Below are 13,185 nucleotides of genomic sequence, written 5' to 3'. Positions count from 1 at the left end.
TTGTCGTTGTCGTTGTCGTTGTCGTCGTTGTCGTTGTCGTTGTCGTTGTCGTTGTCGTTGTCGTCGTCGTCGTCGTCGCCGTTACTAGTATCAGTTTTATTGTTATTTTATTGCTTTTAAAGATGACAGTGAAGATTCGGACCAAAAAGAGAATTTAGAAACAGAAATAGAAGAGAGAGAAGAACGGGAGGAGAAAGAGGAGAAAGGACAGCTCAAACAAAGGTTTGTAAGTTATGGCTTGAGTTCTCAATTGTGACATTATGAAATGTGTTAAGTTAGGAAGAGGAAGGGTGTAGGATATATAGAATATATATTTAGTAAGAGGAAGGGTGTAGGATATAAATATTATATATTTAATATGAGAAAGGGTGTATAGTATATATAGAATACATATTTAGGAAGAGGAAGGGTTTATGATATATAGAATATATATTTAGTTTCAGAGGAAGGGTGTAGGATATATAGAATATATACTTAGGAAGAGGAAGGGTGTAGGATATAAATATTATATATTTAGTATGATAAAGGGTGTATAGTATATATAGAATATATATTTAGGAAGAGGAAGGGTGTATGATATATAGAATGTATATTTAGGTTCAGACGAAGGGTGTAGGATATATAGAATATACATAAGGTTCAGAGGAAGGGTGTAGGATATATAGAATATATATTTAGGTTCAGAGGAAGGGTGTAGGATATATAGAATATATATTTAGGTTCAGAGGAAGGGTGTAGGATATAGAATATATATTTAGGTTCAGAGGAAGGGTGTATGATATATAGAATATATATTTAGGTTCAGAAGAAGGGTGTAGGATATATAGAATATATATTTAGGTTCAGAGGAAGGGTGTAGGATATAGAATATGTATTTAGGTTCAGAGGAAGGGTGTAGAATATATAGAATATATATTTAGGTTCATAGGAAGGGTGTAGGATATATAATATATATATATAGGTTCAGAGGAAGGGTGTAGGATATATAGAATATATATTAATGAAGAGAAAGGGTGTAGGATATATAAAATATAAAATATATTAAGGAAGAGAAAGGGTGTAGAATATATAGAATATATATTAAGGAAGAGAAAGGGTGTGGGATCAATGGAAGATCTGTGGGATGAAAATATTTTCGAAGACTCTACACCCTCTAAGAAGATTCCAAAAAAAGACGCAGATTTAAAGGTAGTTGTTTTAGTTGTTTCCCTAATTCTAAATATTTTGGTATCTTGTCACATCTTTAAAGAAGTTAACAGTCCCCTTAAATATAGGTGTGTGATCCTCTAGAGAAGGCCCCTGTACTGAAGATATCACTAGGAAAGCAGAGTACAGTTGTTATGTTCCCGCCACCTCAACCCTTGCCAAGTACAAGTTCACAGACATCTGATTCTTCTTCTAGTTCAAGTACTAGGACAGATAAACCTGATAGGGTTAAACTCATTATTCCATCTCAGTTTAGAGGTAAATATCTTCTTGGGCCTGTAAGCGTAATTCAAAGATTGCAATGCCCGATTTACAACGGGACCCTTGTATCCTAAATCTGATCAAAAACGTGAAAGAAAGAATCGTTTCTCTGGCTCGAAAAGTTTTTATTTCTGATAATTTATGCACTGCTTCCTATCAGCAAGAAATGCGCAAGTCACTTTTGCAGAGAAACCGCAAATGAGAATAAACAGTTTAAAGAAACAAGAACATGGATATCTAATTCATACTTTATCAGACATAGGTTTTAAGGGTACCGTTGTAAATCTGGCATTGCCATCTTTGCATGGAAGGTCACTTGAAATTACGATTACAGTCCCTTTAACATTGACTTCTGTGTTCTTTATTCTACACCGACCATACTCACCCTGCATGGGCCACGTGTGAGAAACAAAAATAAAATCCAATTGGTATTGAAATCATACCAAATGAACCAGGGTCCGAATTTAATGAATTGAAGAGGTCTCTGAACTGCCTATCGCCCGTATTCCCCCTATTCCCAACTTTTTAAGTTTCAAGGGGCTAAATATTTATTGTAAAGGACGAAACTGTACAGCTGAGGCCAAGGCTGCGAAGCGTGCACTGAAGAAAGCAAAGAAGGAAGCTCAGAGAAAGGTGATGATGTCACCTCGCTACCTTCACAGCTGGTCACCTTCCTACCTGCCCAGCAGATCCCCTTGTCATCTTACTTCCAGATCCCCTTCATACCTCTCCAGTCGGTCACCATCATATCTAGCTTGTCGGTCACCATCATATCTTTCCGGTCGGTCACCATCATCCTTGCTTAGTCGGTCGCCATCGCAGCATAGGAACTTTTCCCCGGGACAGAGTCCTGCACATAGAGGAGTAAATGCATCACCAGCCAGGTAGAAATAGAGGAGTACATGTATCACCAGCCAGGTACAAACAAAGGTGTACATGCATCACCAGCCAGGTACAAATAGAGGAGTACATGCATCACCAGCAAGGTACTAATGGAGGAGTACATGCATCACCAGCCAGGTACAAACAGAGGAGTACATGCATCACCAGCCAGGTACAAACAGAGGAGTACATGCATCACCAGCCAGGTACAAATAGAGGAGTACATGCATCACCAGCCAGGTACTAATAGAGGAGTACATGCATCACCAGCCAGGTACAAATAGAAGAGTACATACATCACCAGCCAGGTACAAATAGAGGAGTATATGCATAACCAGCCAGGTACTAATAGAGGAGTACATGCATCACCAGCAAGGTGCAAATAGAGGAGTACATGCATAACCAGCCAGGTAGAAATAGAAAGGAGTACATGCATCACCAGCCTGGTACACATAGAGGAGTACATGCATCACCAGCCAGGTAGAAATAGTGGAGTACAGGCATCATCAGCAGGGTACAAATAAAGGAGTAAATGCATCACCAGTCAGGTACAAATAGAGGAGTACATGCATCACCAGCTTGGTACACATAGAGGAGTACATGCATCATAAGCAAGGTACAAATAGAGGAGTACATATATCACAAGCCAGGTAGAAATAGAGAGGAGTACATGCATCACCAGCCAGGTACACATAGAGGAGTACATGCATCACCAGCCAGGTAGAAATAGAGGAGTACAGGCATTATCAGCAGGGTACAAATAAAGGAGTAAATGCATCACCAGTCAGGTACAAATAGAGGAGTACATGCAGCACCAGCCAGGTACAAATAAACCCTTCTTCATGATACAGGAAGGTGATAACAATTTTTGAGCTTTGGTTTGGTGGAGGGGGCTAAAATAGTTCCCTGGTTTATATTTTCTTGATAAAATATCATTTCCCACTTTTCCAAAAATGTCTCCATTAATTCAGAAAAAAAAACATTTTTTCGCTGAACTGGAGAAAAATAAATCAAAAGATTTTTTCTTTTCAGATTCAGTCCTTTCCCCTCGCCTGTTCAGAGTTTTCCAGCTGTACCGGCCGGTCAACCCTCATCACTTCTATCACCTGTGTATCCGAACAGGTAAAGGAAATCCAATAAATTTATCCGAACAGGTGAAGGAAATCCAATCAATTTATCAGAACAGGGGAAGGAAATCCAATCAATTTATCCGAACAGGTGAAGGAAATCCAATCAATTTATCCGAACAGGTGAAGGAAATCCAATCAATTTATCCGAACAGGTGAATGAAATCCAATCAATTTATCCGAACAGGTGAATGAAATCCAATCAATTTATCCGAACAGGGGAAGGAAATCCAATCAATTTATCCGAACAGGTGAAGGAAATCCAATCAATTTATCTGAACAGGTGTAGGAAATCCAATCAATTTATCCGAACAGGTGAATGAAATCCAATCAATTTATCCGAACAGGTGAATGAAATCCAATCAATTTATCCGAACAGGTGAAGGAAATCCAATCAATTTATCCGAACAGGTGAATAAAATCCAATCAATTTATCCGAACAGGTGAAGGAAATTCAATCAATTTATCCGAACAGGGGAAGGAAATTCAATCAATTTATCTGAACAGGTGAAGGAAATCCAATCAATTTATCCGTACAGGGGAAGGAAATTCAATCAATTAATCCGAACAGGGGAAGGAAATTCAATCAATTAATCCGAACAGGGGAAGGAAATTCAATCAATTTATCCGAACAGGGGAAGGAAATTCAATCAATTTATCCGAACAGGGGAAGGAAATTCAATCAATTTATCCGAACAGGTAAATTAAATCAAATCAATTTATTCAAACAGGTAAATTAAATCCAATCAATTTATCTGAACAGGTAAATTAAATCAAATCAATTTACCCGAACAGGTAAATTTATCTGAACAGATGTAGGAAATCCAATCAATTTATCTGAACAGGTGTAGGAAATCCAATCAATTTATCTGAACAGGTGTATTTGGTTTTAACGGAACCATCTTGACATTTGAAAAAATAATTCTTTTCAGAAATGTGTAGCGTAATTTTCAATTCCCTTTTCTGTAGAGATTGGCATGACTGATTCACATCGACACTCTTTAAACCTTTCTCTATTCAAGGGTGAATAAAATATCCTTATTTTTCTGGCAATACAACTGATTATTTTCAATAGTGGTCGATCTTAAATAGATTTTAGTACAATACATGGCAATGTAGAATTTGTCCACTCTCAGTACAGCTGTATTCTTACGTCACAAGAGTCAACTTAGTTTTTGTGTTCGACAAAATGATCAACAATAGTGATCATTTTAGAATAATGTGCTTATCATACAGTAAAATAAGTGCTATTTTATGTGTTCTTTAGTTTCTGTTTTTACATTTTTTATTTAATCTTTAAAAACATGTCAACCAATGTGAGAAGATTTCGTTTTCCTTGTTATATTTAACAATTGTGACGTCGTGTATAATTGGTTAATTTCTCTGTTGCCACCTATTGTACTTGATAATCTATTTAGTCTCTTTATAAAATTGAATTGCACACTTAGGCTTTAGAAATTAAAAAATTCAAGACTAATTTAGACAATATCTTATTCATTGTTATCCAGATAGATCCGGCTAGATGGTAACGTTTTGAATCGGACAATCGGAAATTATTTCTACAGTTCCTTGCTATTTTATTATTAATATTCTTATTATTATTATTATTTATTTCATTTTTAATTGTAATAATTTATTATCTGTTTATCAGGTTTAGTTGCCCGGTGACCCCTGATAGTCCTGCCTACACCCTGGTCTGCCCTAGCTCACAGAAAATAATTATTAGGTAGGTTGGCAGATGGGGGCAGGGGGTTAATATGCAGTAAACATGAGAATTAAGTTATCACTTTTATATCGTCTTCGGTCCATGCGGCATTTTTTTATGAACTCAATTATTTGCAGAATTCCAGTTTACACTAATATCAAAAAAGCCTGGTCTTGAGATTTTAAAAATGAGATCTATCATTTTTGTATATTCAAAATTGACGGAGATTATATTTGAAAATTTGCACACATTTCAATTTATTTAATAAATGAAAATTGTTTTAATACAGTACAGACTCATTTTTATACTTTCTTTGACATGCATTAAATAGTAGAAATCAAAGACGAATGTTTATTGGGACACCCTGTAGATCTTAGCTAACCGCTAGGGGGAGACTTGACCCGGCCCGTACTATGTGTACAAAGCTGGGAACTCCTGAATTATGGATATCGTGATCAATGCTGGATCTTTTGTTAATCTGTAGATAATTTAATCTTTATTCGATATACCGCATGGTAACCTGACCCAGTCATGAAGCTTTGATGAGGCAAGGAATAGCTAAAATGAAGTTATGGACAGTTATAGTGCCCACAGTGGATATCGAGATCATGCAATCGGGATATAATGGGTATCTAAAAAAAGTTCCAAGCTAATGGGGGAAAGTTTATCAATATTATTTATGAATTTGAGTGGTGTGAACACTGTACAGACCAACAGAGGTAGGAAATTTTGAATGGAATATCTCTAATATTCTACGCCTACACAGCTGACTCCGATATCTCTCATTGGTTGAGAGTAGTTGTTAACCATAAACATTGAACATCACCTTTAATATTTATCTTACTGGTTTTTATTCAGGAAAAATAAGAAGAAGAAACACAAAAAGAAGGAAAAAGATCTGAATGAGGAGAAGAAGGAGAATAAAGAGGAGAAGATTAAAAATGAAGTTTTGGAATTCTCTGTTTCACAATCAATCAATTCATCAGATTTAACCATCAAAGGTCAATTTTATTGTTATTGTTATTTTTATTATAATTATAAATATTTAAACCTGTGGTTAAATATTTAACTCGCCGAAATCGACGAGTTAAAATTAAACACATGGTTAAAATCTTGAAATCCTGCAATCACTATTTGTCTATCATCATTCAGCGATAAGCGGCGCGCATTCAACTAATTACGATATATTTTAAAGTAAAACCCTTGATTTAATAAATTTCACGTTTTAAATTAATTAATGTTTGCACGTAAACCCAAAAGACGGTTGTAACTGGAAATATTTTTTGTTTTCGGTTACATAAATATTAAAAAGTTAACTAAAACAGCTGATTAGCGATGATTACGTAATATTCTCCATATAAATCCTTTTCTCTGATTGGGTGAAATTTTTCCCGGGAAATTCAAATTTAAAATTGAGAAAGTTAAATATTTAAGTAGATACTCATTATATTACAGAACTTTTAACCTCGAACTTAAAATTCGCGCATTCTTTAGTTTTAGACTCTGAATGAATTATTTTCCTTTTTTATTGTTTCATTATTCAAATTCTACTATATGCGAAATACTTGTTTTGTTACCAAATTGTGTAAATGCTTGAAAATATCATTGATTCAATTCTGTTAAATGTCTCAAAATCACCACATGTTCCATAACGTGTTTTGCGCCCAAACCTTGCATTTGTTTCAAAAGTGTGTCATGTTCTAAAATGAAATCAATTATTATCAAAATTTGAAATAATTCATTTGTAGGGGTTGCATACTTTAACTTTTTTATACAAATGTAGCTTTAACTATTCTGAATCAAAGTATGCAGACGGATTTTTACTTCTAATATAAACGATTAAAAAAAAAGATTTTGCACATTTGGTCCAAATGGGCCAAATCACGGCCCGGTTTGGACCTTTCTTTTTCCTGAAATATAATCATCCGCTGTATAAATATAGTTTTTATCCAAACCGTTTTATATTTGATCGTATTTACAAATAATTAATTATTGTTATTATTTTTCGTATAAGTTTTAATAATTAATCAATTAATTCTTTAATTATTAATTATTAGATCCTGAATCTGGAGTTGGGACTGCTAGACAAGAATCCTCGGAGGGTAAAATAAACATAAAATATTTTCTTAATTTGACTTTTTATTGCAAGATTTTTGTTCTTTTTGTATTTTGTTTCTAAATGGTTAATTTATTTTTTTAGTGATAAAACATTACAAAAAAGGGGAAAAGGATTTCTCGAAAATTATTTTATAAAACATAAAATTATGTACTTTATACTAGTTTCCACTAATCACGCTAGATGTCCAACTTATTAACGTTTTTACGTTAATTCCATGTTTTTCGTGGTCCTTTTTTTAAGAAAATAATTATTTTAAAAATATGACTTTTAGATGAAATATATTTTGACGAGATCGCTGAACCTATTCTTGAGAAACCAGGTCAGAAAAAGTACAGAGATAGATAATCAATAATAATTTCCCCCAGATATAATGTTGGGCCTGTTTTTAATTATTTTCCCCCAGATATGATGTTGGGTCTGTTTTTAATTTTTTTTCCCAGATATGATGTTGGGTCTGTTTTTAATTATTTTCCCCCAGATATAATGTTGGGCCTGTTTTTAATTATTTTCCCCCAGATATGATGTTGGGTCTGTTTTTAATTATTTTTCCCCAGATATGATGTTGGGTCTGTTTTTAATTATTTTCCCCCAGATATGATGTTGGGTCTGTTTTTAATTATTTCCCCCAGATATGATGTTGGGTCTGTTTTTAATTATTTTCCATCAGATATGATGTTGGGTCTGTTTTTAATTATTTTCCATCAGATATGATGTTGGGTCTGTTTTTAATTATTTTCCCCCGAGCGTCGGAAATATTTATTCTTCTTGAAAATTTATAATTATATACCCTTGGAAAAATATTAAGATTGCGAAACCTCATAAAAACATCTTTGATTATTTTAGTTTGAAAAGAAAACCTTGATAATTAATTTGTTAGCCAGGAGTTCTAAAAATAAATTTCTGTTCATGTTTCCATTCAATCAAACCTTGAAAATTCATCTATGAAATAATTTGTTTTTCAGAACTTTCTTTTCTGTATATCATGAAAATTTCTTTGATTTTAAAGTCAAAGCTTTTATTCGGACATTTTATTCGGACATTTTATTCGGACATTTTATTCGGACATTTTATTCGGACATGCTACTAAATAAAGTCTTAAAATTACGTTTACAGTTCCTTTAAGTTTAACAAAATTATTCGTGTGTTTTCTAAACTTTAAATCCTCCAAGTAGTTTTGCCCTCTTTATTCCAAATATTATAACAAAAATATACTGATCATTTTTCAGCAAGTATCCTAATTAATATAATTAATAATTATAACATAATAACCTAACCTGCAAAAGTGGGTGTACAATGTACATCTTCACGTGGCGGGGGTAGGAAAGGGCGACACCTGTTCAGTGTTCTTGAAATTAATTCCAATATATACAATATACATATTTAGGAATCTCGATGGAAAGCCAGGAGTTGGCTGACGGATTGACCCTGCGGCGAGGAGATGTAGTTTGGGCCAGGCAGGGCAGGAAACCATACTGGCCGGCAAAGGAAAAGTCTTCAATCTTAACTATCATCTTATCATTTACTGTCTTCAATCTTAACTATCATTTTATCATTTACAGTCTTCAATCTTAACTATCATTTTATCATTTATTTGTTTATTTTTCTCAGATGCCAGAAAGATGAGGAAAACAGTTTAACCCAAATCGCTGAATACTTTTTGAATCATTTCTTAATAATCTTATGAAGTTGTTTAGTATATTCAAGGAATTGAACTATAGGAATCGATTCTTCTGAGCTGAAAACTTTAGAATTGTGGATATTAAGATCAATGCTTTATCTCTTCTTTTTTATTAACCTCAAAGCTAATTTAATATTTGTTTGTGTCCAGAAAAGTTTATAAAATTCAACCAATCAGAGTGGCGTATCAGAAGCCGGGAAATTTTAAATTTTTGCGCGCCACTGAAGGAGGTAAATCTCATTGGTCGGAATATCCAAAAAGCTGGAAAGAGCACGGATTAAGCAGAAAACATAAGGGACAACAGTGGATATGTGATCAGTATTAAGGGATATCCAATTCCATAATTTTCAGCTTTGGATTATTTACAAATGTATTGTATCAACCCCCCCCCCCCCCTTTCAAATATTGTTGTTAAATCTGAAGATTGTTTTCCTTCAGATAATACATCTTCTTCTACTGGAGGATAGAGTTAATCCAGAACTTAAAATACAACATGCACAGGTACATTCTTACATTCATTCATTCATTTATCTATTTATCTATTCATCTATTTATTTATCTATTTATCTATTCAACCTTTCACTCATTTATCAATTCATACATCCTTTTCATTCATTCTTTCTTTCTTTCATTTCATTCATTCTTTCTTACCATTCATTATTTCTTTCTTTTTATTCATTCTTTCTTTCATGTCATTTATTTTTTCATTTGTTTCATTTATTCTTTCTTAAATTTACATCATTCTTTTTTTCATTTCATTAAAATCATTTACTCTTTTCTCATATATTAACCTTTTCATTTTAGTTTATTTCCTTCAGAGTGAGACTTCCTTTCCTTACATTTTATTCTATTTCTTTGCTCATGCAGTAATAACCAGAAAACTGTAGAATTGGAAGACGATTAAAGCAATACTAGTAGGTTATTAAACCACTGAAATGAGTCTGTTTACAATGCACAATTGTCGTGCCTTATGTTCATTGAAACTCATAAATTGAGTCTGAAGGTCGACATCATATTCCAGAGTTATCTGGTTATCACTTTACAAATTCCTTTTTACATGCAATTCATTCAGACTTTCTTTCATTTCTTCTCTTCCGTTAATTTATCCTTTAATTTTTTGATACGTAACAACTAAATGACGGCTTTTTGATACGTAACAACTAAATGACGGCTTGTTATTTAAAAATTATAACAATATTCATCGATTTATTTTATTTCTTCCGTTCAATTTTCAGAATTCCAACAGATTTTCTTAATCATTTTTTTCAATTCATTTTATTATTGTTTATCAGCTAATAATTTAACAAGGGTTTACAACGCAAGTAGATTTTACATGCGCGCAATTGCGGGCCCAGTAATTCCCGAGCAATATGAGAACAGCTGTGCGCAATGCCGCGCAACGAAATCCAATTGGAAACCCTAAATTTCACCCTGTTTAAAATAAAATGTTGACTCAAGGTATCTTGGTACACATCTGTGACCACGTCAGTGCTACCCTCGGCCAACCTAGCACCATTTCTTGATAAATACGAGGTAACAGTGTTGATTATTTTAATCATAATTTTAATAAATAATAATTTTATTATTAATAATTCAAGCAGATTTTATCATAAAAATGAATATTTATGAGAAATACAGGGGAAGAAAGTTGGAACAAAAACCAACTTTTGAAACAATCCATATTTGAAAATATTCAACAATTCAGAACAAAACACACTTTCATAATTTATAGAATAGATCGAACCACTGAAAATATTTTTGTCTTCTAAATTATTTTAAATTTTGTTTGCAAATTAATTTTTTAAATAAGTAGAGTACAGATGATCTCAAGGTTCCTCCATTTTCCATAATAAATTTCCCGCATTTTTCTTTTCAATTTAATTGAAATATCAGAACAGAGTCTAAAACTAAAGAACGAAAAGTTTTGACTTAAATTTTAAGTTCATGGTTAAATGCCACTTCTGACTTAATTTAAACCCGAACTTTAACCGTGAGGTTAAATATTTAAACCTGTGGTTAAATATTTAACTCGCCGAAATCGACGAGTTAAAATTAAACATATCATCATCATTCTTCATCATCATCATTCTTCATCATCATCATTCTTCATCATCATCATTCTTCATCATCATCATTTTTCATTATTATTATAGAATATATTCCACAAGCGAAGGAAAGGAGCTTATAAAACCGCAGTAAAGCTTGCAGCTGACGATGCAAGGTATTAACTTAATTTTTTCAAGAAATCTCAATGGATTATTAATGCCAACGATTCCTTAGACAGATCAAAATTGCTTTTTTTTCAAATATTTTTATTTTTATTTATGTTTATTTAGAGGGTCGAGCCCAGTGAGTTCAGCATTATTAGTTAGTCCAACTTCTATTCAAAGAGATAGTCCTTATCAAAATAGTCCAAGATGTCAAAGTCCTACTCTAGTCCATAGTCCAGTTTTTGTTCCTATCCACAGCCCAGTTCAGCATCAGATGATACATAGTCCGCTTCTAGTTCATAGTCCAGCACAGTCCCCGACACTAGCGGCAAAGTAGGGACCAGTACAGTCCCTGACACTAGGGACCAGTACAGTCCCTGGCACTAGAAACCAGTACTGTCCTTGACTTTAGGGACCAGTACAGTCCTTGACACTAGGGACCAGTACAGTCCTTGACACTAGGGACCAGTACAGTCCTTGACCAGTACAGTCCCTGTCACTAGGGACCATTACAGTCCCTGACACTAGGGACCAGTACAGTCCTTGACACTAGAGACCAGCACAGTCTCTGCACTAGGGACCAGGGACTGTACTGGTACCAGTACAGTCCCTGGCACTAGGAACCAGTACAGTCCTTGACACTAGGGACCAGTGCACTCTCTGACATTATGGATCAGTTATGTCCCTGACACTAAGGCCCAGTTATGTCCCTAAAACTAGGGACCAGTTCAGTCCCTAAAACTAGGGACTAGTACAGTCCCTGACACTAGGGACCAGTTTAGTTCCCGACACTAGTGGCTCAAATAGTTTCTCGGGTTTAAAGGAATTGAGTCTTTGTAACAAACTCTGATTTTCTAATACCTATATTTTTTCAACCTGATGGTGTAAACCTTTGATATTTCTAACTTAGATTTTTCCATCTAACAGAATTCATAGTTAGAAATATCTAAGGTCTAAGGCATTGGATTACAAAGATATAGTGATTAGAAAATAATAGTTTGTGACAAAGATTCAATTCCTTTGTTTGAAAATTCAGTTCAGTGTTATTCAAAAGAATACTATTTGACACGGCTCAGAGGTTATTTGTTATAAGCAAAATCAGTGGTAACAATAGATGTTAATTATTATCTCAAGTCTTTTTTAAACTCTAGATTTTTTCGGATATTACGTAGATGCAGAATTACGTTCAAAGCCACAGGTCATACTTGTTAGATTTAAATCCATAATTAAACTTAAATATTTTGTTGTGATAATTGTTAATGTAAGAAAGTTGCAGCTCATCTAGGCCTGAGGGCCAAACTTATGAAAGAGTATCGATATTAAACCGTATTTCGAATATCAGTTCATAAATTTGGAGTCAGGCAAATTTTTGGATATCATCAAATAGCATAATATTCCAACATAAAAAATTATCGCAAAAAATAGCTTTTAATTAAAATCTTTCGCCACCAAAAGGTTGCTTGGTTTCTTCTTTATCCTATAAATCTCTCTTAAACTACATATTTAGTTAAATTAAGTTGACCGCCTTGTGATTCAACCATAGAGCTTGCAATACATAGAGTAAAATACGGTATAGAGACTGGCATGAATGAAGAAGCAGTTAGATCTTTAAGGATACATGCAGAAATGTTTTTTATAAACCACTCAATAAAAATATATGTATGTTCTTTGTTTGAAGTTAAAGTGTGAGCACTTCTAAATTTAAGGATGATTTCTTTATCCCTTTATATTCTTGTTGTCTCCACAGGGTATGACATCTGCAGCATATCGAAGTAAAGTCAAATTAATTTATAAGTCTTTATAAGATTGATATCAATGGTTGATCTCGAGATTCACAGCACTAAAGTTCTAGGCTTTGAAAACACTTTCAGACAAATGCCACAACAAAAAATGTTGGCAAAAAATAAAATGGGATTCTTAAGGCTTAACCCCGAACAGATTAATATGATGTTAAAGTGGTTTGTTACGCTCATTAAAAAATGTTGTGTTGCAATACA

The 13,185-nt window shown here is 33.7% G+C and overlaps 1 protein-coding gene and 1 long non-coding RNA gene across 3 annotated transcripts; both read left to right on the top strand.

The window, feature by feature from the left end:
• Positions 1-122: 122 nt before the first annotated feature.
• LOC111714834 (PWWP domain-containing protein 2A) lies at positions 123-11,669 on the top strand (the record flags this gene model as incomplete). The annotated part of the gene is given in 14 exon segments (XM_023490034.1): positions 123-222; positions 1,086-1,188; positions 1,275-1,464; positions 2,027-2,351; positions 3,382-3,471; positions 5,128-5,202; positions 6,040-6,182; positions 7,239-7,283; positions 7,572-7,619; positions 8,685-8,785; positions 9,417-9,479; positions 10,437-10,511; positions 11,132-11,199; positions 11,315-11,669. Coding segments are annotated over 13 exon segments (1,515 nt in total). The 3' UTR covers positions 11,526-11,669.
• Positions 11,670-11,672: 3 nt separating this feature from the next.
• On the top strand, positions 11,673-12,854 carry LOC111714833 (uncharacterized). 2 transcript variants are annotated; one of them, XR_002768091.1, is made up of 2 exons: positions 11,673-12,003; positions 12,225-12,854. It is a non-coding gene; the product is annotated as an uncharacterized LOC111714833 (long non-coding RNA). The 2 variants fall into 2 exon arrangements; XR_002768090.1 differs by having other exon boundaries at positions 12,186-12,854.
• The last annotated feature ends 331 nt before the right edge of the window (positions 12,855-13,185 follow it).

Source organism: Eurytemora carolleeae, unplaced genomic scaffold, assembly GCF_000591075.1.
Source record: "Eurytemora carolleeae unplaced genomic scaffold, Eaff_2.0 scaffold1644, whole genome shotgun sequence".
In the NCBI taxonomy this organism is placed as follows: Eukaryota; Metazoa; Arthropoda; class Copepoda; order Calanoida; family Temoridae; genus Eurytemora; species Eurytemora carolleeae.
This window is presented reverse-complemented; position numbering and strand designations above follow the sequence as displayed.